Source organism: Aethalodelphis obliquidens, unplaced genomic scaffold, assembly GCF_003676395.1.
Source record: "Aethalodelphis obliquidens isolate GAN/ISIS:26980383/991018 unplaced genomic scaffold, ASM367639v1 scaffold13, whole genome shotgun sequence".
NCBI classification, from domain to species: domain Eukaryota; kingdom Metazoa; phylum Chordata; class Mammalia; order Artiodactyla; family Delphinidae; genus Aethalodelphis; species Aethalodelphis obliquidens.
The window spans coordinates 27190701-27217341 of NW_020837957.1; the positions used below are offsets into that span (position 1 = coordinate 27190701).

At 36.9% G+C, this 26641-nt stretch overlaps 1 protein-coding gene across 2 annotated transcripts; it reads left to right on the forward strand.

Moving 5' to 3' along the window:
* The first annotated feature begins 780 nt into the window (after positions 1 to 780).
* CDC7 (cell division cycle 7) lies at positions 781 to 26641 on the forward strand. 2 transcript variants are annotated; one of them, XM_027114306.1, is made up of 12 exons: positions 782 to 906; positions 1596 to 1784; positions 9447 to 9530; positions 11330 to 11465; positions 14736 to 14829; positions 14914 to 15056; positions 15968 to 16220; positions 16838 to 16933; positions 17692 to 17870; positions 18695 to 18777; positions 21295 to 21444; positions 24863 to 26641. In XM_027114306.1, the coding sequence occupies exons 2-12, from the start codon at positions 1676 to 1678 to the stop codon at positions 25255 to 25257; spliced, it is 1722 nt and encodes a 573-aa protein (XP_026970107.1). In that variant the 5' UTR covers positions 782 to 906; positions 1596 to 1675; the 3' UTR covers positions 25258 to 26641. The 2 variants fall into 2 exon arrangements, with proteins under 2 accessions (XP_026970109.1, XP_026970107.1); XM_027114308.1 differs by lacking the exon at positions 16838 to 16933 and having other exon boundaries at positions 781 to 906.

The following is a 26641-nucleotide window of genomic DNA, read 5'->3' on the forward strand; positions in this document are numbered from 1 at the left end:
GGTCACAGAGTAGCCTTGTCTGGTGTTGATGTTCTGTGAAATTTCCCCCCTCTAACTTACCAAGCTCATTTCTATCTCTGCACTTACTCTGTCCTTTGCCAATTAGTCTCTTTCCCATTTGGCTCCCATCATGGTGAGTCCTTCTTAGTCACCATCACATCCTTCCACTATTTTTCCTTCTTTGGAGCCCTAATCAATATCTAAAAAGAATGTTGCTCATTTGTTTGTTTATTGCCACTGCCTCACTGGAATTTAGCTTCATAAAGGGATGGCGGTTTTTTCTATCATGTGTTCCCCGCTGTAACTCCAGCCTCTAGAAACCAGCCTCAGAGCCGAGGGCTCAAATATATACTGACTGACCGACTGACTGAGTGAATGTCACTGGGCTCATTTCTTCGAATACAGCCATAAACGATTAGTATTTGCCTTTCTCTGTTTGCTTGCTTTTAACGGAGAGTAGGGCACTCAACAAAAACAAGTGAAGCTGGGAGTCAAGAAAATGAATGTCTTTTATTCAGCGTGCCCAACGTCTCTGTAAGTCGGGATGTGTTACGACTCCAGTACCTGAGACTTCTATGTCTCTGAATTATCCTCTTTCCTGAAAATACTGTTAGATCCTTAACCTTACGTTTCACTCTATTTTTTAGTAAAGGATTATGCCCGGACTTTATATCTGTAACCGTTATTTCAGCCAGCCACAGCCTTGCGGAAGAAACCCAACCCGCTTGCGCAAGCGCCCAGTAGCAGATAACGCGGCGCACAGGGATTTACAGTGCGCATGAGCAATTAGAAGCAGCAACGCGAGAAGTGTTGCGCAGGCGCGTTTGGCAGACTCGCTAGGTGGGCGCTCTCGGAGGCGGCGACCTAGGCCTTTGGGGAACCAGAGAAGTCGTATTCCTTTAAACCGTGAGTTTCCGACGGTTTGCTCCATGGCGCGGGATTGTGAGGGATTAGAAACGAATTCTGGATCGTGACTTCGGTCTTTTAGCAGTGCAGTTACCCCCCCACACCCCACCCCCACTTCGGATCCCCCTGACCTGCGGCGGGAAAGTCGTGCGCCTGCGCACTAAGCATCCCGTTCGGTCTGGAGTCTGAGGGAAGAAGGTCCTTCCCCGCGGAGCTCGCAATCCGCGCTCGCCGAGGGAACCCATTCATTCTCTTCCTCCGCCCGGCGCTCGTGAGCCGTGTCGTATCAGTTCTCCACCAACTTGCGTGGGGCCTTGGACAAGCCTCCTGGCGCTCCCTTTCAGCAATCAAACGATCTCCTCCTCCGACCCTCTTCCTCAGGTCGAACCGCTCTCCCCACTAAGGCCTCTCCCCCCGCATTCGCTGCCTCTGCAGTTCCCACCGCCTCCCTTGCCCCTGACGGCGGCTGCCGGGGAGACTCCTCTGTTAGGCACATTTCCCTTCGGCCCCCTGCCGGTGTTTCTGGGAGGTGAAAGTGGAGCCCATGGAATCCTTAGAAATGGCTCACGGTTTTCCTTCCTTTGGGGATTTGGACATACGGTGCGTTTTTAATTGTTTGCCCCTTTGGGGACAGTAGCATTTTTTAGTGCTTAGTTCACTGAGTGATTTAAACTTCTCATCTTCTCCAGTATGCCGAGTTTCACAGCTGCTTTGCTCCCCCTGTGGACATGACCCCTTAGCTGGCGTTTTGCGCCGCAGTCGCTTTGCGATGGAGGCTTCTTTAGGGATTCAGATGCAGGAGCCAACGGCTTTTTCTCCTCGCGGCCGGTTTCTGGCGGATGGCTCATTAAAACATGAGCAGAATTTTAAACTACCAGGTATGTGTTCATTGCCAAAGATGTACAGGCAACAATTCTGGAATTTCGATTATTTAAAAACAAACAACAAAAAACACGTCCTGAATCTTAAAGTGAGTTATATGTTTATATAGGAGCATTTTATGAATCAGTGAAGCTTCATAAGATCTAGATTTAGGATTGGATTGCATTTTAGAAGGATTGTAGTCCAACCATGTCATTTTACAGATGAAGTTGCTGCAGTCTAATATTAGTCGTTGTCTAAGAACACAAAGTTTGTTGATACCCAAACTAGACAAACAAAGTTTGTTGATACCCAAACTAGAATTTCTCTTCTAGACCAATATGGTGATTATTTCTAATCACCATATTGCATTAAGCTTGAATTTAGAAATCGGCATTGGAGGGACTTTAACTTACATATTCAAAGGCAGAATTAGTTGACAAAAGTAAATGAAATGTTTGTAGCAGTAATGAAGGACTGTATCTCAGTGTACATCATGAAGTGTTGCTTCACCCTTACCCAGACCTTGAAATGAGAAGGAGAGGGACAAACAATGCCTAATCTTGTACACTGTAACATGCACCTTCATTCCTGCAGCGTGCCTGGGACATAGCAGGCATTTAATAAATATTGGTTAAATAGGAGTTCCAATTGACTGTTTTTTTTTTCTCTTTTCTTTTCTTAAAATGTAGCTAAATGTTATTTTCTCTTTGTCTTAAGCATATTTAGTGCTTTTTCAAAAATACTAATTTTGACCTTTCATCCATGATATATACTTATGCACTACAAAATAGACTTTAACTCGACCCTAGAAAAATATGACATCCCATACTTTTGCTTTCTGACTAAGGGTAAACTCATCTTTATGTTAAAATGAGTACCATTCCTAATATCCCTATTTGATGAAAGCCACTGTTATTCCAGTTAAAGTTTCTATGCTTAAAACTTTAGAGTTATCTTTGACTTGTGCTTTGTATTTGCTCCCCTCATCCAGTCACCCAATTTTATCTTACTTCTTTTTAGTATGTATAGTGTTGCCTCTTCCCATTCCCACTTTCACCACATTCATTCATTCCCTTACACTTTGCTCCTGAATTACAACGAAGTTTCTTACTTAAACTGCCTGCTTTCACTTCTCTTTTCATCCTCCAGTTCATTTTGTACACTGCCACTAGAATAATCTTAAAATGCCACTTTCATCCAGTTTCATGGATGCTTTCCTTCTTGCCTTCCATATTTCTTGCAATTACCTGTTTTTCATGGTTCACCTTTCCCTATGTCATCAGACACATAATACAATAACAGTCATTATATTATTATTATTCTTGTATTGTTTAGCACTCTGTGTATTCTGTCTCTTCAGTTATACTATAAGGTCCTTGAAGGCAGTATCTTGTATAGCTCCTGATGTACATTGTGCATTAGGCAGAGTGTATGAATGAATGAATCTGACTTGGATCTAGCATACGTTCAGGTAAAAACTACTATTCTAATACTCTTCTGAACACCTGCTAGGAAATGAAGAGTGGTGTGAATTTTATTCCAAATTTCCAAAGTTTGGTGGCTTTTATATGTAACAGAACATTGAGCATTATAAACAGTACCTTTGATAATTTATAAAACATGCTGAAATTTTATTCATATGGTTCTTTTTTATTTGACCCTTAATAAAAGCTAAGATTATATCAAAAACATAACTTGAATAAGGAGTAAAGCTGATGAAGTCCAGGCACATAACTGTCTCATGATCTAATATGATTTACTCTCCTTTGATGTAATAACTTTTGAATGGTGGGATTTTTATATATCTTTGTATTCCCAGGGCCTAACAGTCTTCAGCACATAGTAGGTGCCTGAAAATATTAGGTTGAATGATTAGATATCATTCATCCAAAGAATATAAAGTAAAATTTTTAGTACAATGCCTGCATAGTATGACCCTTTGTTTGGGGATATTTGTCAGCTTTTTATAACTATTTTTCTGATAAAAATTATAGATGCTTATTGAAGAAAATACAGAAAGTCAAAGTAAGAAAATATCCCACTGTACAGATATTGCTACTGTTGACATTTTGTTATATTTCTTTGGTCTTCCTGTGCATACAGAGATACATTTTTTAAAAAACAATTAGGATCACAGCCAGCTTATTTCTGATCTCCATTTTTAACTTAGCAATATATATCTTGAACATTTCTTAATGTAACTAAATACTCTGCGCTTGGACTGCCTAATGTTCCACTGCATGGTATCGTATAATTTATTTAATTGCCTTTTCTTATTGAACCTTTAGATTGTTTTCCATTTTTTCCTATTAAGAAAAATGCTGGTGAACAAAGTACCTGGCAAAGTATTAGCTCAAATGTTTATTCTTTCATTCTTTCAGCAGGCTTTTTTTTTTTTTAAGTATCTACCATATGCCAAGTTTAGTAAGTGATAAATATCTTTTCAGTGAAAAATGAAGTATAAACTGTATATATACTGAATGTCTCCTCCATACTGTTGAACTGTACTGGAAGGCTTGCTTTCATTGTGTTATATGGATGCTCTTAGCCTACGATTCTAAAGTGGGTTATAGGTAACGTCCTGGTTTGCCTGAGACAGATCCAGTTTATTCCTGTTGTCACAGTGTAATTATTAGTGCCCCCTTTCACTCTGAAGACTCTCCCAGTTTGGGCTAAATTATATGATCTCCCTAGTTATAGGAAGCATTATTTTAGGCAAAACATGAAGCCCCAGAATAAGCATGACATATATTCCTGGAGGTCAGTTTTACTCCATGGTAAGTAATTGAAAACATTTCATTTGTATGATGAATATTTCTTAAATGTCTATGTCTTTTATGTGCAGGCACCCTTCTAGGTGCTAGGAATAAATCCGTTTGTAAAACAGACAAAAATCAGTGCCCTCAATCTAGTGGATAGAGATAGAAAATGAATAAATAGTATGTTCAAAAGTGATTAGTGCTGTGAAGAAAATGTAGAGGGGAAGGGGAGATAGGAGGTATTGGGAGAGGAGATTGTGATTTTAGTAAGTGTAATTGGTTGGAGAAGGCTTCAGTGTGGTAACATTTGAACTAGGACTTGAAGGTGGTGAAGGAGTGAGCTGTGCGTGTATCTGGGGAAGAGCATTCCAGACAGAGGAATCAGCAAGTACGAAGGCCCTAAGCTGGGAGTGTGACTAGCATTTAGAAATAGCTAGGAGGTCATGTGAGTGGAAGTGGGAGAGTGATGGGAGTGAAGTCGAAGAGAGGGGTGAGGAAAGGAGGTAGTTCTTTGGCTTTTATGTGGAACAAGATGAGGGTGAAAGCAGGGAGTATAGTTAAGGATGCTGTTGCTGTAGCCAACTTGGATATATTATGTAGCAGAAAAAAAAATCGCTTAAAATTTCAAAACAGAAGCGTAGACCTTCATAATATTTAATGAAGACCTAAATAATATTTTAGTTTGTGGACTTTTTTCAGGGTCTTTCCCCAGTCCTCAAAGTATATATTCATTGGTCTCTGCCTTTAGTAGTATTTTCTAGCTTTTGATATGAGTACTCTCTTTCACTGTCTCCTCTCATCTCCCAATTCATAATCTGGGGATTTTTCATTCACTTTGGTTGTCAGGAAATTTTTCTGTTGTTCAGAAACATCAGAGTTGTTCTGCAGTGACAGGAAACCTTAATATAAACATAGTTTGAGTTTTGTAGAGATATGTAAGTGCATAGTAAGTGAGTGGTGGTGTGGAAGCACATTGAGCTTGCATAGTCATTCACATGGCCTTGCATTACAGTATTTTCTTACTACTTATATTTTCTTCCTGCTTATTTCTAACAGTTAACCAGCATCTCTACTACTAACTGCCAGCTCATGTTTATGCAAAGGGAAGTTCCAAAATGTGGAACTCGTAGGAAAAGCATAGAATATTGTAGTTGGAAGGTAAAGTTCATCTAATCCAGTTCCTTTGTTTTAAGGGTTAAAAACCTGAACAGTAATGTGGTTTAATTATAGGAGTTGAGTGAATCCAGACTCTTTAGATTCCAGGCTTTTTTCTGTATCAGCACTGTTCATTAGAACTTTATGCACTAACAGAAATGTTTGTATGTTGTCACATATGGCTAATGTGACTGAGGAAGTTGATTTTTAATTTTATTTAATTTTAATTTAAATAGCCACATGAAACTATATCATCCTACTACAAAGCTTTTGGTGTAATTAATCATGTATATACAACAAAGCATGCACACAAACACTTCAATACATTTAGTAATAAAAAGACCACAAATGGTTCTTAAAATATTTTGTCATACCTAAACACCATTAATTGTAAGATACACCATTATTTTATGTACTGCTCAGAAATACTGCCAGTTATACTGTGACAGTGCTTTCCTTAACACCTAGAATTTTTTTTTATAGTTATTGGAAGAGTTCTTTTAGATGTAATTAGACAAATAATTGTATATCTCTGGGACATACATGAAATGGAAAATAAACATTTCAGATCTGTCCCTTCTGAATCACTTTTTATACTCAGACTTGTTAATATCCTATTTTTTTCCCCTCACAATATTGTTCTCATACATTAGTTTTTGTTTTTTTGGCTGCATTGGGTCTTCATTGCAGTGCGCAGGCTTCTCACGGTGGTGGCTTCTCTTGTTGCAGAGCACAGGCTGTAGACGCGTGGGCTTCAGTAGTTGCAGCATGCGGGCTCAGTAGTTGTGGCTCATGGGCTCTAGAGCGAGGCTTAGTAGTTGTGGATCACGGGCTTAGCTGCTCTGCGGCATGTGGGATCTTCCCGGACCAGGGCTCGAACCCATGTCCCCTGCATTGGCAGGCAGATTCTTAACCACTGCACCACCAGGGAAGTCCCTGTTCTCAAACATTAGTGATGCAGAATTTCTTTGAAGAATTCATTTTTTAAAAAAGCCATTGTTAATGAGTTCTTAAGAACAACCCAGTTATGTGGAGCTGGCCTACATTTGATTTCTACTTCACCACCTCTACTATTCCTCCCGACAGCCATTTTGGCTCTTAAGGATTAAATGTGAATGCTCCTCTGTGATTTCTTGAATTTTCTTCAGGTCATTGACACCTGTTGTATAAGTTTTGATGCTGGCCAGCAACAGTTGTAAGTTGCATCCCAATTTCAGAGTCGTTAAAATTGTGTCTTAGAATCAAAGAAATGTAATAAAAAATTGAATATATCATTGTAGTGCCTTTTCATGATGCCTTTCCTATGACACTGGAATTTGAAGCTGGTTGGACTTGACACTCATTAGGAATGATTGTAATTGACTGTGGCAACTATTACTGCTAGAAAGCCAGCTTTTCCCCCAGGCCTTGGTTTTGTTTTCGAGAGAGAAGTAGTGTGGTAGCTGATGGTGAAGTGATTGCTTTTGTCTTTGGCTTCACTCTCTTGTAACTTGTAAACTTTTGCTTTTTTTTTTTTTCCTACAGCTGTCTCTGAACAACCATGATGATAGTAAGAATTCATTCATTCAACAAACATGCCAGGAAGTTTTCTAAGAGCCGAGTGCATTGTGGTGGATTATACAGACAGGGAGCCTGTACTGGTGGAGCTTATATTCTAGTGGGAGGAGGCAGACAGCAAACAAATAAATAAACAGGATAATTTTATAGTGAATAAGAACTCCAAAGACAATAAACAGGGTAATGTGGATAATGGGAGGAGCGCTAATTTAACTAGCGATGTCAGAGGAAACTGTGACAATTGAGCCAGCCATACGAAGTTATAAGGGAAGAGGATTTCAAGCAGAGGGAATAGTAAGAGCAAAAGCCCTAAAGAAATAATGTTAATAATAGTAACCACAGCAATAAGAATCACCAGTATAATTTAATATTTACAATGTGTCGGGCATTGTGTTAGAAGCTGCTCTTGTGTTGTGTATATTATTTCATTTAATCCTCACAGTATTTCAGCGGCATGGGTACTGTTATGCCCCCTTTTCTATAGATGGGGAAATTAAGGCTCACAGAGGATAAGTTGTATGCTCTAGAAAGGTCATACCTGCTGGGTAATAGTGGAGCCAGCATTTTGATTTAGGCCTGTCATCTCCAAAACTGGTTCACAGGATTATTGTTATATTGCCTGTTATATTGAAATCCATGAAGCTTCTCCAGTTCATCTGCAAGGTAGATGGGAAGGTGAGGGTAATTTAAGTAAGTTCTTCCCATTACCTTAGATGGAGTGATGTAGTGGAAAGGCTACTGGATTAGGTCTTCTTGGCCTCTTATTTAATCTACACCTCTTAGTATTCTTAGTATTCTTCACCTCAGATTTATCCTCCACTTGTCATCTTCCTGCTTAAAAACTTTACATGGCCTTCCTTTGCATCCTCTGCCTTTCCTTCCTCAGCCACATTGAATTTTATTATCTCTCCTACTCTCCCCTCCCTCCACAATAACCCATGCCTTTTTCCTTTTCCATGTCTTTGCATACATAATAGTTCCTTCCTAAAATGCCTTCTTGCACTTTCTCTACTTGGTGAATGCTTCAAAACACAGGTTAACAGTCACCTGAAGCCACCTGGCACCTTCAGGAGTGTTCATTCCCCTCCCCCCTTCTACCTAGTAATATGTGCATTCCTCTAATATTACAGTTAAAATCTTGTATTAAAAGTGAGCTTTTAACATCTGTCTCTTCTACTAGGCTAAGCTCCTAGAGAACAGGGGCTTCCACTACCTTTGTTCATTTGTATTTTTAATATGCCAATTGCTGGGCACTTTTAAAAACACAGTGTTTGTTAAATGAGTGAGTCTATAAACTTACCAGCAGTACCTCTGTGAAATTGGATAAGTGATTTAATTTCCCTGAATATGGATTCCTTCTCTGAAAGATCAGGATAATTATTTCTGTTCTCCCAATATCACAGTGCTGTTATGTAGATCTGAAAAGATAATATGTGTGAAGGTGCTTTGAAAATGCCTTAAAACTGTTGTATGATGCAGAATGTTATTATAACTTTAAAAGTAGCTGATGCTTGGCCTAGATATTGTAATAAAATTTGAGGACTCTTAAGTATGTAGTTCTTTTTTGTATCCAGTAGTTTATCACATTTTGTATTATTGCCTCTCTGAATTTTAACCATGTAGGTTTTTGTAAAGAGCTTATATTTATTTAAAAGTAATGATTTTTCTGCTGTCAAGATATAGGATACTACTGTTAATTGGGACAATTTTTAAAGAATATATTTTTTAACATTCTTGAGACCTTTAGTAGACCTTCTTTCTAGAGTATACTGTGAATATTCAATATGTAAAACTTTCCAAGCCTGTAAGATTTTGTATCTTTGGGGGAAAGAAACAGTTTTCAAGAAGATTGCATTGTGTCCTTGTCATGCCATCTAGTGATCGCAGCACAAATTGTTTAGTTATTTTTTAAATTTAGCCTCTTCATTGTGTTGTACTCTATGCAGTGACAATGTATCTATATGTTAGTATGTAATTTCAGAGTAGCAGCAATTGGGTGTGAGTGATTCAGTTACTTTGCAGTTTTGTCTGTTCAGGAGGTGTGTGAGTTAGAGCAACTTGATGGGGTTTTAGTCTTATCATGAGTTTAAGGTTTATTATAGATACTTTTATTTGTAATGTAATTACTTATGTTTTAGAAATTATTTTATTGAGATTTTTCAACCTAAGTAATTAATTGTACCTAAATTCTTTTTTCCTTGATAGGTGTTAAGAAAGATATTCAGAAGCTTTACGAAGCTGTACCACAGCTTGGTAATGTGTTTAAGATTAAGGACAAAATTGGAGAAGGTAATCTGGGGATATACTTCATTATCTTTATAAGCTTTTTTTCCTCCTGTTTTCCTTTATATAATCTTGATTTTCATTATTATTTCTTATTGGAAAAATACCCCTTTTAAAAATACTAAGACCATGGTTATATTACTAATTATCAGCTTTTCTTTTTTCCTTGGAAAGAATCTAAGAATAAATAAATATTTACAGTAAAATGAACAGTCCTATTTTAACCTTTATAATTTTATACTATGAAAAGTATTGCTGGGGGCTTCCCTGGTGGTGCAGTGGTTGAGAATCTGCCTGCCAATGCAAGGGACACGGGTTCGAGCCCTGGTCTGGGAAGATCCCACATGCCGCGGAGCAACTAGGCACGTGAGCCACAACTACTGAGCCTGCGCATCTGGAGCCTGTGCTCTGCAACAGGAGAGGCCGCGACAGTGAGAGGCCCGCGCACTGCGATGAAGAGTGGCCCCCGCTCGCCACAACTAGAGAAAGCCCTCACACAGAAACGAAGACCCAACACAGCCAAAAATTAATTAATTAATTAAAAATAAAAAGGCAGATGCTTGCTTTAAAAAAAGTATTGCTATATTAATAATATATTATTAAAGATAATTATTAAAAATAAAATGTTTGAGATTTAAGTGGGGGGATTTGATCATGGAAAGCTGAATCTTTTTTCTCTTTCTCCATTGCGTTTAGGTAGAATTGTACGTTGAACAATGGCAATTTTTCATGGCAAAATGATGAAAATAAAGTGGTACAATATTTATAGGATAGTCAGTATTTACGTAAATACCATTGAGAGACTAGCAATCATATTGATTGAATGAAGGGTAAATTTGGCAGACAAATGTGAAGGGATTGAGAAGATAACAGATAATAGAACTTTTTAGTGACTATACTGAGAAATAGTAAATAAAAACTTAACAGTAAAAAAAAAAACAACAAAACTTCCGTTTATTCATTGCTTGCTTTTCACAATGGAAAGTGTGAGATGAGAAAAGGCTGAGTCAGCGAGGGCAGAGAGATTAGAAGATGAGATGATTTGGGATGTAAGAAGCAAATCTTTATATTTTTTTTCTTACCTTTTTTTGAACACTGACTTAGTGTTCAAAAACTTTGTTCTGGAAAACTGATGTCCTCATAACAAATAGCAAACTATTCCTGGAGAGGGGGAGGAGTGGAGTGTGTTCTAAGGCTAATAAGTTTGAAAACTATAGCATGTATAGCTCCCTTTTCGTTATTTATGATGTACTTCAGTACATTAAAGTTCTAGAAATAATCTATCAATTTGCTTTAACTCAGTATTTCTCAGATTTAACTGACCACCAAATCTTATATTTTTTTCTCTTTAGTTTCATGGTGAATTTAAAAGTTTAAAAAAACTTTTTAAAATAAAAAATGTAGTTTTTTTTGCCCCCTAAGACTGTTATCATTTTTACTTCTAACAGAACTGAATCCAAGTCTTAAGAAAGTAATTTACAATGATAAATTGTAGAAAGATACTTGGTAGATTGGGTCATACCATGGAAATATTTTATGCTAACTCAGTTAAACAGATTTACTGTATAGCTTTGCTGAATTAATATACCCCCTAAAGATGTGAGGACAGTTAAGAATGTATTAAAAATTGAAAATAAGTTGTATTTACAAATGTGTTTGCTTTTTGTATTCAGTGTCATTAAAATATTGATGACAGATTATGATAATTTTATGGATTCCAAACAGTTTTTAAGAATTATTTTAGCATTGTCTCATAAACATTTTTAAAAACCAAATATTGAAAAATCTAATAAATTGTTTTACAGGCACTTTCAGCTCTGTGTATTTGGCCACAACACAGTTAAAAGTGGGACCTGAAGAGAAAATTGCTCTGAAACACTTAATTCCAACAAGTCATCCTGTAAGAATTGCAGCTGAGCTTCAGTGCCTAACAGTGGCTGGGTAGGCAATTTAAAGATATTTTTAATTGAACTGCTGTATATAATTTTTAAGATTTTTAAGTAGATATCTAATAGGGATGGTGAGATTGTGGATTAAACATATTCTTCAGTCAGGTGTTTGCAGTTTGCTAGCACTTTTCCACTAATCTTGGAATGGCTAGTTAAGTTTATATTAATTTTTAAAGTGTATTTCTCCTGAGGCTCAGCTTGACTTCCTGTTCTCTTACCACTTCTTTTTCTAATCTTCCTGCCAAATCATAAACCTTGGCTTCCATGGTGTAGATATTTTTAAAAATGTGGGGAACTCATATTTCACATCTCCCCAGATATTGACAGCCTCATCTCATATTTTATTTTGAACAACAGAATCCTCTGGCATGTCTTTCTGTTTGGTTTCTCTCTGCTAGGTCATTCCTGTCAACATAGAGACGTGATGTAGTATCTCTTATCCTCCCTGTACCGCCGTCCCCCTTCCAGCTACTCCATTATTTCTTTGCTTCCCTTCATGGCCAGACTTCTCAAAAATTACCTGCACAGACTGTTTTCACTTCCACACCCGCCTTTTGCCACACACACACAGTGAGGCTGCTCTCCTCTATGCTAAGTGGAAACTACTTTAGGGGCAACCATGACTTTGTTTTGCCGGTTCCTTTTTCTGTTCACATGAACTCCTGGCAGTGTTTAACATAATTGATTTGAACCATTGTCTTTTGACTTCTGTACTACCATATACTCCTTGATTTCTTCCTGCTTTATTTGGCCTTTCATTTTCAGTATCCTTTGCCAGTTCTTCCTCTTCCACCTGACCCCTAAGTGTTGGAGTTCCTCAGTGCTTGATCCTGGACTTTCTTTCTCTAGACTTCTTTAGATGGTGTCATGTATTCCACGTGGCTTTAAATATATAGTAATGATTCCCATAAGTGTATATCTAACCTCAGACCTCTTAACTGCAGATTTGTGTGTATCCACCTGACGATTTGATATTTCCATTTGGGTACCTAATAAACATCTCAAACCTAATATGCGAAAAACGAAATTTTAATTCACCTTCATCTGCCCCAAAAATTACCTGTGGCAACAATCTGCCTTCATCTATCCATCTCAGCAAATGGTACCACAGTCTACCTAGTTACTCAAGGCAGAAACCTAGTAATCACACTCAATTTCTCCATTTCTCTCCTAGTCCACTCCATCACCATGTCCTGGCAATTCTGCCTCCAAAATATATCTAAAATCTCATCCATATCTTTGTCTTCTCAACTGCTGTCTCAGTCCAAGTCTAGATTACTATAGTAGCCTGCTTCTTCTCTTCCCCTCCTAATCCCATAGTCACAAAACAGCCAGAGTGATCCTTAAAATATAAAAATATGTATGTATGTAATATAAATTGGATACTATTACTTCCACTACTTAACAATTCTTCAGTGGTTTCCCAATGTTCTTTGAAAAAAAAATCCAACTTTATCCCATGCCAGTCTTTCCACCTCCTTCACTGTGCTCTATTTACTTTAGCTTCTCAAATTTGTGTCAAGAGCTTTCTCACTTCAGGGCCACTACCCATACTTCTTCCCTATCCAGGAAGACCCCTCCCAGTCCTTGCATGCTAACTCCTCATCTTTCTGCTCTGAGCAAGAATGGTACCACTTCAAAGAGGTCTTCTCTGAATTAGATTCTATTTTTTATTGTCACAGCACCTTTTGATATCTTTCAAAACCCTTACCATAATTTGTCATTATTTGTTACCTGGTTTATTATCCATATTGCCCACTATTTAGGAAAGTCCATGAGGGCAGAAATCATGTTAATTTTAATTCACCTTCTCATCCTTAATGTCTAACATAGTGTCTGTCAAGTAACAGTGCCCACTAAATATCTATTGAATGAATAAACACGCCTATTAATTTGTTTTACCCCTCAGAAGACAAGAGGATAAGATGGCTTCTGTAAGGCATGATTACATAATACCTTCTAGTCCCCTGAATAAGATTATTCCTTTTTCCACACTTTAAATAACTCCCTCTACCACTTTTTCTTTCCTTGTTGTTCAAAAATGTGCATGCTAAAAAAAGTCTACCTGATCTTGCTTCCTTTCTAGCTCCCACACTGGTTTTTATTCTTTGACAGATATTTCAGGAAAATTGTCTTTATGTTCTGTTTCCATTGTATACTATTTTCCCTCCTTAAATCCTGTTTGGCCTCTTCCTTTCCACTTAAACTGCTTTCTGAAAATTAGTTAATTTCTTTTTGCCAGTTAATTCCTCTTTGCCAGACTGAAAGCCTTCCCTCAGTCCTTATTCTAATTGACCTCCTTGTTGATCACCCCTTCCTTGAAAACTCCTCACTTGCGGATGTCCCTATCTGGGCTTTCTGCTCCTTCCTTATTTTGCCCTCCAACGTGAGACTTTTCCAAGGCTCAGTTTTCTCTTCTCTAATAGTTTCACAGCTTTAGGTATCATTTATCTATAATATTGTCACTGACTTACACTTGACTTCTCACTTAAGATATAGTCTTGTATCTAGATATCTCTATCAGAATGATGAGGTTTTGGTTTTTGATGCTTCTTTTCCTGTTTTCTCTACATATTTTGTTGGTATCCATGTTGTTTTAGTTACTCAGTCTCAAAACTCTGAAAATCCAGTTTACCCTATTTTCCTCACCTTTCTCTGAGGTAGTATAGTATAGTGGTTAAGAGTCTAGGTCTGGAGCACACTGCCTGGATTCAGATTCTGGCTCCATGACCTACTAGTTGAGTTACCTTGGGGAAGTTCCTTAACCTGTCTGTCCCTCAGTTTCCTTATATGTTAAAAAAAGGGGGGGGGGGTAGGACATAATGGCACCATCCTTATAGGGTTGTTGTGAAAATTAAGTGAATTTGTTGATAGGTGTGAAGAGCTTGGCATGTAGTGATTGTTCAATAAATATTAGCTATTATTAATTTTTACTTGATTTATTTATTACTGTTACCATCTTATCTGCTACTAAGTCTTGTTAATTCATTTTTATTATTCATCTTTTCCTTCCCATTCTGTCACCTCCTCAAAATTATCTCATTTTGAATTATAACCTCATAACTGGTACTGTTTGTTTAAAAAAAAACCCTTCATCTTGCATAAGTCAGTTAAATGAGTAATCTCTCCTGTATGGTGATGGTTTTAAGTTAGTTTTCTGGCATTATTTATGCATTGCTAAAACTGCATTTTTTAAAAAACTGCATAAAGTTTCAGTTCATTTGACCTTTCTTCTCAAGTTCATTGTGCATTTTTCCACTAGGGGGCAAGACAATGTCATGGGAGTTAAATACTGCTTTAGGAAAAATGATCATGTGGTTATTGCTATGCCATATCTGGAACATGAGTCCTTTTTGGTAGGTTTTAATATTTCTTGAATTTTTATTAGCTAAATATTTCATTAAAACAGTCTTATAACCTTATTCATAACTTTATTTTAGGACATTTTGAATTCTCTTTCTTTTCAAGAAGTACGGGAATATATGTTTAATCTGTTCAAAGCTTTGAAACGCATTCATCAGTTTGGTATTGTTCACCGTGATGTTAAGCCCAGCAATTTTTTATATAATAGGCGCTTGAGAAAGTAAGTATGGAAAGTTACCAGCAAATACTTAATACTTGACTGAATCTGTGCTGTGGGTCCACCTCTTAGATGCAGAGCATCCTGTAACAGCCACACACATCTTTTTCTGTTTCAGATTTTCACTGTGGTTGAGGAAGGGAAATACACTCAAGGAGAAAAAAAAATTGTATTAGTAAAACAGTGTACGTCATGAGGTGTACCATGGCTCAGTGGAAAGAGCTAAAAGACTTAGAAAGGGTCTAGTTTTTTGTTTGTTTAACCTTATACATTTATCTCTGGGCTTCATTTTTCTTTTCTAGTAAATGAGGGGATTGGACCACATGATAGCCAATTTCATGTCTCAACACTAAAGTTTTGTTTTTTGACTATTTTTTATGCTGATTATATACATAGAGGCATTGTAAGCTGAAAACTTAAAAACTGCTCTTTATATAATGGCTCATATTGAGTATAATAAGGATAATAGAACCATAACTTCTTTTCTTGGGCTTTTGTATTCCTGACTTTTAATTTTTTCTTTAATCAGATTTTTAAACCATGATTTTAATTTATTTTTCTTTTAAACTTGTTTAATTAAAAATTATCTGCTATGGTGCCATCTCTGCCACCATCAGAGGACAAAGGATTGTGTTTACATCCTGCATTCCTTGTTGTCTTGTCTGCACAAGCCATGGGAAGAAGGGGAGAAAAGATGTTTTCTTGTGTGGGATACATCTTTCCTTAATTTTCAGTAGTTAGCTATTAAATCCTTACCTTGTCTGTAAAACTTACTTTTCTTTTTTCAAGAATGTTATAAATCCTTAATTTATCCCCCAAAGAATACAGTTTCTGGGTGAATATGGTTTGAGCATATTATGATACTAACTAAGCTTTGTTACAGAGAAGTAAAAGTGCTTATTTTTGTTTCATAGGTATGCCTTGGTAGACTTTGGTTTGGCCCAAGGAACCCACGATACGAAAATAGAGCTTCTCAAATTTGTCCAGTCTGAAGCTCAGCAGGAAAGCTGTTCACAAAATAAATCCTATGTAATCACCGGAAACAAAATTTCATTGAGCGGCCCAGCAGCACCTAAGGAGCTGGATCAGCAGCCTACCACAAAAACTGCTGTTAAAAGGCCCTACACAAGTGCACAGATTCAGATTAAACAAGGAAAAGATGGAAAGGTTCTACCTCTTTTATTTCTTAAGTACTAATACGGTTTTAGAAATGTACTCCATTCAACATGGGGAGTTATAATTCTAGGATAACGCAACAAAAGAACAATGTTGTTTACACGTGTTATATATTCAATTGATTAGATTTCACTAAGATTTACAATGGATTGTTTTATGATTTCAAAACTGAAAATTTTGCTTGGTAGATTTATAATGTCTTTATCATTATAATTGCATTATATAACAAAAACGGAAAGTAATTTTCCCTGCATGTTATAAAGTTCATATTAATTACCCTTTTTAAAAGAAAGCATTAGTTATAGGGGAAAAATTCTGAAGTGTCTATCTCCATTTTAGCTGCACAGCAAAATGTAACATCCATGCAGGTGGTTTTAGAATTTTTTAGTTATATATATTTGTGGACTATGATAACATTGTATGGGGGTTAAGAGTTCTGTCTAGACTGTTTTTTCCTTTCACAGAAGTGTTTTGATGGCTGAGAATGACTTGGATGCAGCTGTTTTTGTTTTATGTCACTTAACTCTTTCAAAACTATGGCAGAGTACAGCTGGCAGAAAGTGTTACAGATATAATCCTTATTTTCCTTGTTTTTGTTGGTATTGTAGGAGGGATCTGTAGGCCTTTCTGTCCAGCGCTCTGTTTTTGGAGAAAGAAATTTCAATATACACAGCTCCATTTCACATGAGAGCCCTGCAGTGAAAGTAAGTAATGTAGCTTAATAGTGCAATCATCAGTCAGTCGTACACTGGAGAGAATTTGGGGAATGGCTAGCTTTTATTATTAGTAAGTTTTTAAGAGTTTTGCTTTAGCAGAAGGTATTACTGCTTTGAGCATCTAGTCAATGCTTTCATTTTCTCCAGTTCTGAACTTTTCTTTTGGAATTTTTTGTCATTTTTGATTAGCTGACTATTGTTGCTCTTTCTCTAAAGGAACATTTAGAACGTTAAGGCCTTTTCTCTCATTGGCTGGAACGTGAGCTCCCAACAACTAACACATTTCTGACACACAGTTGATAGCGTAAAGATGTTTGTAAAATTTACAAAATTATCACCAATGTTAAGTGGTTTTTAATTGACTTATAATATCCTGTAGGAGCTAGATAGCATGAGGAACAAATTAAAACTGATTTTAGCCAATGTAATTGTGCAGTTTACAGTTCTGAAATGGAGTTAGACACTAGAATGTAATTGTTTTGTAACATTTCAGGAAAAGTTCTAATAAAGTGTAATTCAAATATTCACCAAACTAGGAATGGTTAGTAAATTTTTAATATGTTTATTCAACATAGTAATGTAAAAAGACCATAAATATTTTGATAGACAAGTGTTTATTTACAATCCAACAGCACATTCAGCAGTTTTGAAAGTTATGCTTCCCCTATTGCTTTTTGCTCTACTAGCATCTCAAAGGCATCATGTTAAATGCCATGAAAATAGAGAATATGACTTTTCTTTTACAGCTTATGAAGCAGTCAAAGACTGTGGATTTACTATCTAGAAAATTAGCAACAAAAAAGAAGGCTATTTCTACAAAAGTTACGAATAGTAGTGTGATGAGGAAAACTGCCAGTTCTTGCCCAGCTAGCCTGACCTGTGACTGTTATGCAACAGATAAAGTTTGCAGTATTTGCCTTTCAAGGTAATGTGTTTTGATGGTGCTATAAAATCACCAGCATGCTGCCAGACAAGATGAGAAATTGCATTGATTTTGGTGGACAGTTGATTTGAGTGAGTGAAAGGGAACAATGCAGTTCTGTGAACTGCATAGGCACTAATGCAGATTGGTACCTTGAAGAGCAAATGACAAGTATTGTCATATTTGTTCCCTTCACATGCAAATGCTCTTTGGAAAACACATTTACTTTTACATGCAAATAATTTTGGTAGGGGTAGGGATAGCTCTTATGAAACTTCAGAATTGTATGTTTTACTTGCTGATTTAATCTTGTTTTCTTTCTTTTTTCTTGCCTGTGTAGAATAACCTGAACCAAATACTAGAACTCTTCTCTCACTCCCACCTCCAACTCTTCGCCACATAAATTTTTTCTTCCCTTCAAGACTTTTATAAGCTTTCATGAGCCTTTCCTGATTAACTCAAGTATATAAGTGAACAAGTATCTCAGAAATTAATCACTCCAAACAGAAATAAATTTTTATACCTCAGAGTTCCCATTGTATTCTATTTTTCTGTTATGTTCTTACCATATACTACCTCTTTCTATGCCTGGAAGTTACCTTAAAACCCTTCTGGAATAAGGCCTGGGAACTGGTGTCGGGGGAGAGACCTATAGAAACAAAATCCAGGATTTTCATCACACTGGATTATCATTTGCTTTGTAATAGCTTTTATTTATATAGATATCAAGGTAGAATTTACTGTGAACTAAATTGATAAATGTTATTTTTTGGTCTTAAATAATTAAACTTTACATAACTAGAAAAATCTTATTTCATCATCATAAGGCGGCAACAGGTTGCACCTAGGGCAGGTACACCAGGATTCAGAGCACCAGAGGTCTTGACAAAGTGCCCCAACCAAACTACAGGTATGTTGCACTAGAAATACAGAACCCAGTTAAATTGGTTGCCGTGGGTGTATTTTATTTTATGATTTTTGTCTACTTATGATTAAATTTGAGCTCTGCTGCTTTTAACTAAGTTATGTAAGTGGTTCTAGCAGTGTGGCATTCCCATTTTTGAGATAGTGCTATTTATGAAAGCTCCTAATCCTAGTGTTTCCTTTTTTTTTTTTTTACCCGATAGATTGCATTTTGCTTATCTGTTTACAAGATGATTTCACCAGGAATAATTTTAACATCACCTTTGTGGGGGAAAAAGTTGTGTTTAGTAGTATTTGCTAACTTAGCAACATTTTATGTTTGTCTAATACCTGAAAATTCTTCTGTGATACACATATGATTGTGTGTTTGATTAAAATTTTTTATTATTGTGAAAACAATATAATAGCATTAAAGAGATTTTTGAAAAAGAAAAAAGTCTATAGCCTGAAAGAGTTGTCATGGAACATCTTATTGAATAGATGAACCCTGCTGTTCACTTGGATTATGGACCTTACAGAAATGTATTCATTTGTTCTGTGTTTATTCTGTGCTTGCTAATGATATAAAAAATGAATGAAACTCTGCTTACACTCTGGTCAGGACATACTCGCAAATATAAAATAACCTGTTAAGTATGGTTATAAAACGTTATACAGAGTATTTTAGGGGTATCTAACCTTATCTGAAGGGATTATGGAAGGAAGTTCATGGAAGATAGAACGTCTGAAAAGAAAATGTAAATTGGAGTGAGGGGTTTGCATGAGCAGAGGAACTCAAGAAATAGCATGGTCATACAGGAATCAATAAGAGTTTAGTGTTGCTGGAATGTATGATGAAAGTCAAGGAGTGGTGAGAAATAAACCTGGAAAAAGGTAGACGGTCTCGGATCACAGTTGTTATATGGCTTGGACTGTACCCTGTGGGTTTTGGAAAGTTATTCAAGGGAAAGGGATGGTAATAATTGTATTCTAGATGGGTCATTCTGGCAGGTATGCAGAGAGGACCAGGTCCAGGTGAGAGATGATGAAAACCTGAACGAGGGCAGTAATAATACAAATGAACAGAAAAGTGAAGAATTGGGGACTTCCCTGGTGGTCCAGTGGTTAAGACTTCACCTTCCAGTGCAGGGTGTGCAGGTTCAATCCCCGGTCGGGGAGCTAGGATCCCGCATGCCTCATGGCCAAAAAAACAGAACATAGAACAGAAGCAATAGTGTAACAAATTCAATAAAAACTTTAAAAATGGTCCACATCAAAAAAATCTTTGAAAAGAAGAGCAAAGAATTGGAAAGGCAGAGCTTCATGGATAATTGGATGTGGGATTTGGGTATGAAGTGGTGGGGAAAAGGCATCCAAGATGTTTATCAGACTCCTAGATTGGGAGATTTGAATGGGTACCAGTAACCAAGGGGAGAATAAAGACGTAACTGGTGTACAGGGAAAGATAAAGATGATTGGGGGCATAATTGGTTTGAGATATATGTGGAACATCCAGATAGAGATGTCCAACAGAATAAAAGTAAGTGAAGCACAGGGAAGTCTGGACTGGAAATACAGTTGACTGTCATGATTACTATATAAAAGGTAGCTGAAGCTGTGAAGTGTATGGGCCAATAAGGGAGAGTATATAGGGTAGAAGTTGGAACTCTGGGTAACCTCAGCCCTTAAGGCTTAGAGGAAACATTGAAGGAGCAGGCAGAGGTACAAAGGGAACCAAGAAAGGCAGATGATGCAGTGGCCAAGGGAGTAGAGCCAATAACTTGATGATACTGGGAGTTCAGCCATTAGGAGAGAAGATGTCCCTAAACATTTTTCTTTTGGCCACACGGCATGTGGGATCTTAGGCACGTGGGATCTTAGTTCCCCTACCAGGGATCACTGCCATGTCCCCTGCAGTAGATGTGCAGAGTCTTAACCACTGGACAGCCAGGGAAGTCCCCCTAAACATTTTTTTAAAAAATGAGTTTATTCTCATGAGGCTGAGCTGGTCTTAATCATAACTGCCAGAATTCTAGAGATTGATAGTTTCTACAGCAAAAGTTAGGGTTAACATCTTGCTGAAGATGAGCTTCTAACGTTTAATGCTTTTCACTAAAGTGAAACACTTTCATTACTATGGTGTGTAACTCTTGGGGTACATCCAGATTTTTTCCTACGTAGCTACTTTGGATTTATTTTGATGTTATAAAATGTGCATTTACTTAGTGATGAGATATCCTTTTAAACTTAGCAACTTTCATGTTGCTCAAGAAGGAAAATATTGTATTTTGCATTAAGGATGTTAAACCAGGGATTCTTAACCCTGAAATCATTAAAAGCACCTGAGGAACTTTAAAAAAAAACTGATGCCTGAGCCCTACTCCAGACCAATTAAATCAGAACCTCTGAGGGGATTGGCCGGGGCATCAAAATTTTTTTAAGGCTCTTAAGAGGATTTGAATATACAGTAAAGGTTGAGAACTACTGATGTAGGAGTAAAATTAAAGTTTGTTTTCTGTTACAGCAATTGACATGTGGTCTGCAGGTGTCATATTCCTTTCTTTGCTTAGTGGACGATATCCATTTTATAAAGCAAGTGATGATTTAACCGCTTTGGCTCAAATTATGACAATTCGTGGATCCAAGGAAACTATCCAGGCTGCTAAAACTTTTGGTAAGCAGTTTTATATTATAGAACAAAACAAATACCTTTGATTTATCTCCTACAAATCACTTAATAAATTATTATGAAATTCTCTTTACAAATAAACATATAATGTTCTCTGGTGTTAGATACAAAGTTTCTCAATTGCTTGAAAATTAATTGCATTGTGTAAGAAAATAATTTATCACTTCTCTTCTCTACATGTAATCAGTTTATCTTATCAAGCGCAGAGTACTACACTTTTCCAATATTTAAAGTTCAACTTTATAATCTTAAAAGAATAAGGAATAAAATCTTAACTCCCTGTAGTTATGGTTTGACTTTATTGCATAAATATTTTTCATAATATGTTTTAATTTGTTTATTGTATATTTATTAAGCATCAGGTGCTCTTGGGCCTGCCTTAAATACTCTTAGTCTGTATTAACAAGTAAATAGTTAATTATAATACAGTGTAGTAAGGACTGCAGTAGGGGACATAATAGGATGTATGTTGTTGTCAGGTTCCTTAGGGTTAGAGTAGTAGAGAAGCGAAATGAACAGAATACCTTTACTGATGGAGTAATATTATAAGCATTTATTGGATGTGGGAAGTCATCTTAGCTACACAAGTTCCTGTACTTCAAGTCTGGGATATGCAGTGTACCTCATAGGGCACCTGAGAATTATCTCAGCCTTGCTCTTGCCAACAACTTGAACTCAGATGGCCACCTTGTATTTATTCTCCATGCACAATTATAGTTAATACTTTCCAAAGTGGGTGGGTGTAATTGAGTCAGCATGCTGCCCCAAAATATGGAACACTCCTTTGGGACAAAATTTCAGTCAGCCCACCTCAAAAGTAGCTGGGCTGCCTGTTGCCCAGCCCCAGAATCTGTGGGTCTTAATCAGGGGTGCATATCAGAATTGAGGAACTTCAAGAAATACATATGCCTGTCTCACCCCACCTATTCCTGGAAAATATGATTCAGAAAAGTATGATACATAGAAAGCGTTGAGACTTGTTAGTTTGAAAAAACAAGTGATTTTGACCAAGAACTATTTCTGAGTAAGAACTACTGCAAAAATGATTGTCCCTCACTTGGGCACCGGTACCGTGGTGTGATCCACCAGGAAGGCTTAGTGGCGGTTGTGGTTCTGCAGCACAGTCAGTCTACGACTTGCACCTTTCTTGAAACTATAATAAGAAAATTTTATCTGAGGGTGATAGGGTGAGATATTACATATACACATGGGAAATGGAACCATGAAGCAAAGCCTTGGAAATTGTATTCTTACATGAGAATGTTTATTTTCAACTGATGGGGAAAACTATCATCTGCTATTGAATAACTTCATAAGAAGTTTATGAACATGAAATTTATCAAACCCTAAACATTTTGTTGAAGAACTCAAATCTCCCCCATTTGTAATAGTAAATGATGACCAAAAATGCAAGTGCAACATCTAACAAAAAAACATCGTAGGGCAAGCATCATGATAGCATAGCAGGCAAGGGCTTTTAGAGATTTATCATTGTAATGCTTGCTCTCATATTTTAAAAAATGCTATAGAGCACTTGTCTTAGTTTCATTAGTATGACTTCTTTAGTTACAGCTGACCCTTGAAAAACATGGGTTTGAACTGCTTGGATCCACTTATTTGCAGCTATTTTTCAGTAAGTACTACAGTACTGCACGATCCACAGTTGGTTGAATTCACAGATCAGAACTGCAGATATGGAGGACAAACTATAAATTTATATGTAGATTTTTGACTGCGTGGGGTCAGCCCTCCTGACTCCCTCGATGTTCAAGGGTCAGCTGTATTGCAGTCAAATCTTACTATAACTTTGGGCTGAATACAAAAGGATTCAGAACTTCAACAGCGATGACCTTGTCCCCCTTTATGACCCAAAGAGACTTACCAGAACAGCAGGAGCACTTCTCTACTTCTCTTGTGTTGTGTGTAACCTTCCCCTCTGTCCTCAACCCCTAGACCTGGCCCCATTGTAGACTGTCATTAAGTACTCGTTGAATTAAATAAATTCAGAAGAAAAACCTTGAGCTATTCTCCTCTGGCTATAATTTTTTAGAGAGAAGAGGAATAATGAAATAGATTTAAAAGTAAAACAGGATTAACATGCTATACCCCCACAAACTTAGTTTTGGGTAGTTTATTTCCTTTGTCCCCTCACTGCTTCCCCCCACCACCTTTTTTCCCACCACCTTAGTCCACCTATCCAGCAGAGATGAGTGTATGTAAAAGTAACTTTTTATCATCCAGAGATAGATTGTTTTGTTAACAATCCACGTGCCCCAGAAAGGAATCTAAGTGCTGTGCAAACTCATTGTTTAGAGCCATTTCTATTTAATAAGGAAATATGGCAAAAGTAACAGACTATTGCCTATTTGTGTGCCTAGCTTATTTTTGCCCGTGTCTAATAATTTTGTTGGGGAATTGTTTCAGACATTTATATTTTTTAAAACGAAGATCTGGTTGGTTTATTAACTGATTTAAAAACACTTATTGAGACCGTATGTGTACTAGGTTAGATAGACTATTATTGAGTCTCTTCTCATAGAGCTTAAATTCTAATGGGGGAGAAAAAATAAACAAATACATACTGTCAGACAGACGGGTGGTATTGCGAAAAATAAAAGGGTAAAGGGAGTGAAGAAGGCTTAGCTATTTTGAATAGGTTGGTTAAGGACTGCATCTGTAATAAGGATGTGATATTTGAACAAAGACGTGAGAAGCAGAATAATACCTTTTTGTCTAGTCCAACAGGCATTAATTGAGAACCTAGTATGTACCTAGTATGGATGTCTAGGTTTTGGGGGTTCAAAGATAAATAAGATAGTCCCTATCTTCAGAGAGCTCATAGTCTAGCAGGTGAGACAGACATATATTTTATCAGTTACAATACAGAATAGCAAAAGTAATAATAGAAACCTTCACAGGATATAACAGAAGCTTAGGATGATCAACTCTGTGAGTGTCAGGCATCTTAGAGGTAATGCTTGAACTGAGTGGTGCCCTAAGTGGGAGTATTCTGGGCACGGAGTTGGGGGGGAGGTGCAGGGCATCCTAATCAAAGACAGGAACCATGTAGTTAGAGGCATGTAGAAGCTTGGAAGGGGGAGAGGGAATGGGAGCTGCTGCTGATTAAAGATTACAGAAGAATATAATGAAGCTGGAGACTTTGACAGAGTCAAGTGAGTCCTTTACTTATTAAGTCACTGCTTTCTACTTACTACCTTTCACTTTATGATTTGACCTTCAGCTATGTAAGGTAAAACACAACTTAAATATAGCACGTGATGTTCTATCTCATATTCAGTGTAAATATATCCAAAAAGCATGCAGTTGGACTTGCATGTTTCTCGTGGGAGAGACTTCTCATATATTCAAATAATATAAAATATGTATATTTTTTCTCTTTTAGGCAAATCAATATTGTGTAGCAAAGAAGTTCCAGCACAAGACTTGAGAAAACTCTGTGAGAAGCTCAGAGGTGTAAATTCTAACACTCCTAAATTAACAAGTGATATACAAGAGCTCACTTCTCAAGACACAGCTTTTTCAGAGAAGATGGACCATAAAGGTGCTCACCTCATACAAACACCTAAAGCACAACACTCAGGGAATTCATTGTGTAAAGGGGACAGTAATGGCTGTGGGGGTAATCTTGATGAGTCTCCTACCAATCTAGAAGGCTGGGATGAGGTACCTGATGCAGCTTACGACCTGCTTGATAAACTCCTAGATCTAAATCCGGCTTCAAGAATAACAGCAGAAGAAGCTTTGTTGCATCCATTTTTCAAAGATATGAGCTTATGATTATTGTTCTTTAAAGTTTGCTGTTGTGTATTGTGAGGTGAGGTGAAAAGGAGTTATTTGTAATAGCCATAAATTCTTGATTGGAGACCCGGGCAGGGTGAATAATTTGTTTAAAAATCTCCTGGCAGATTCTAAAATATGGATTAAGATTACTTAAAATGACTAGGATAGTTCTTAGACTAACAAAATGATCTTTGAGTTTGATCTACCCGAGTAGGATCAGATCTTTCATTTCCCTAATTACTTGTCACTGCCATATGCAGAAATAAGAGCAGTTTTAGCCTAGTACATAGGGGTTCAAGGTACGAGTCTTAAAATTAAAGGTTGTGACAGGGATTAAATGAGTCAAAAGACTTAGTTTACTGGTTTCTTCAAACTCTCTGTACTTCTGGAAAACTCCACCTGGTGCTGGTACTCTAACCATTCTGTAGGTAAAGAAGATAATTTCCTTTTCTAGAGGCATATATTATACCTTTTATGAACACTAAAACAATGAGAAAATATTGGGGGGGTATTACTTGAAATTGAATTTAATTTATTCATTTTTTTAAAGTATTTTGTGAAAGCATTTTTTGTGTGAACTGCCATGTTTTTCTTAATGGTTTCTCTTGATTTTTCTGCCTTCTCTAGCCCCACCTAACACATTCTCCTTGGAAATTTTATGATACTTTCCACAAAGTTTCTGGGTGCTTTGTTAAATATTGCCTGTGTTCACAGTTGAGAAATTAAAATAATGTGTTCACTGGTTGATAAAGGGAAGCTGCAGGACTAAGGTAGATATTGATAGTCCAAAATGCTTTTCTTTTTCTCTGAACATGTATGGTTTTTTCATACCATCTTAGATATGACTAGGTAGCTGCTAAAAGGAAAAGTGAACACAGAATTGAGAATATTATTGGAGATTTTTCCTCTGCCTAGAGCCATTCTATATCCTGTTTTGACCAAGTTGGTCCTGCTCAGAGAAGGATGCTTACTAGTGTCTTGGGGTAGGTTGGGAAGAGTTCTAATGAAGTAGGCAATGTAGAAAAGGAACTAAGATAGAGGTTTATATATTACAACATTTCAAAATGATATATATATCAATGACAGCATATCAAATTTACTATGGGAAATAAGTCTGCGAGTGTGGGCCTGCTGAGAAGTTTCCCACTTAGTAGTCATAGAGGTATAATACAGCTAAGGAAGATACAACATTCTTTTTGTTGTTTTGAGCACTGAAGTTAGTATGTCTTATCTATACTCCGTTTGGCAAGTATTATATATATGTATTTACCATTACCATTGATCTACTATCTTCTCATGCTGTAATCTTTTTTTAAAAAAACTTGAATGTTCTTGAATTTGTATGTTTAATAAAGTCATCCTTTTATATTTTTTATGTCAA

Excerpts from the sequence above, each read along its gene's own strand:
- CDC7 (XM_027114306.1), top strand. The coding sequence starts at position 1,676 with ATGGAGGCTTCTTTAGGGATTCAGATGCAGGAGCCAACGGCTTTTTCT. Across the intron at positions 9,531-11,329 it reads TAAGGACAAAATTGGAGAAG|GCACTTTCAGCTCTGTGTAT; the intron begins GTAATCTGGGGA and ends ATTGTTTTACAG. Across the intron at positions 11,466-14,735 it reads CAGTGCCTAACAGTGGCTGG|GGGGCAAGACAATGTCATGG; the intron begins GTAGGCAATTTA and ends TTTTTCCACTAG.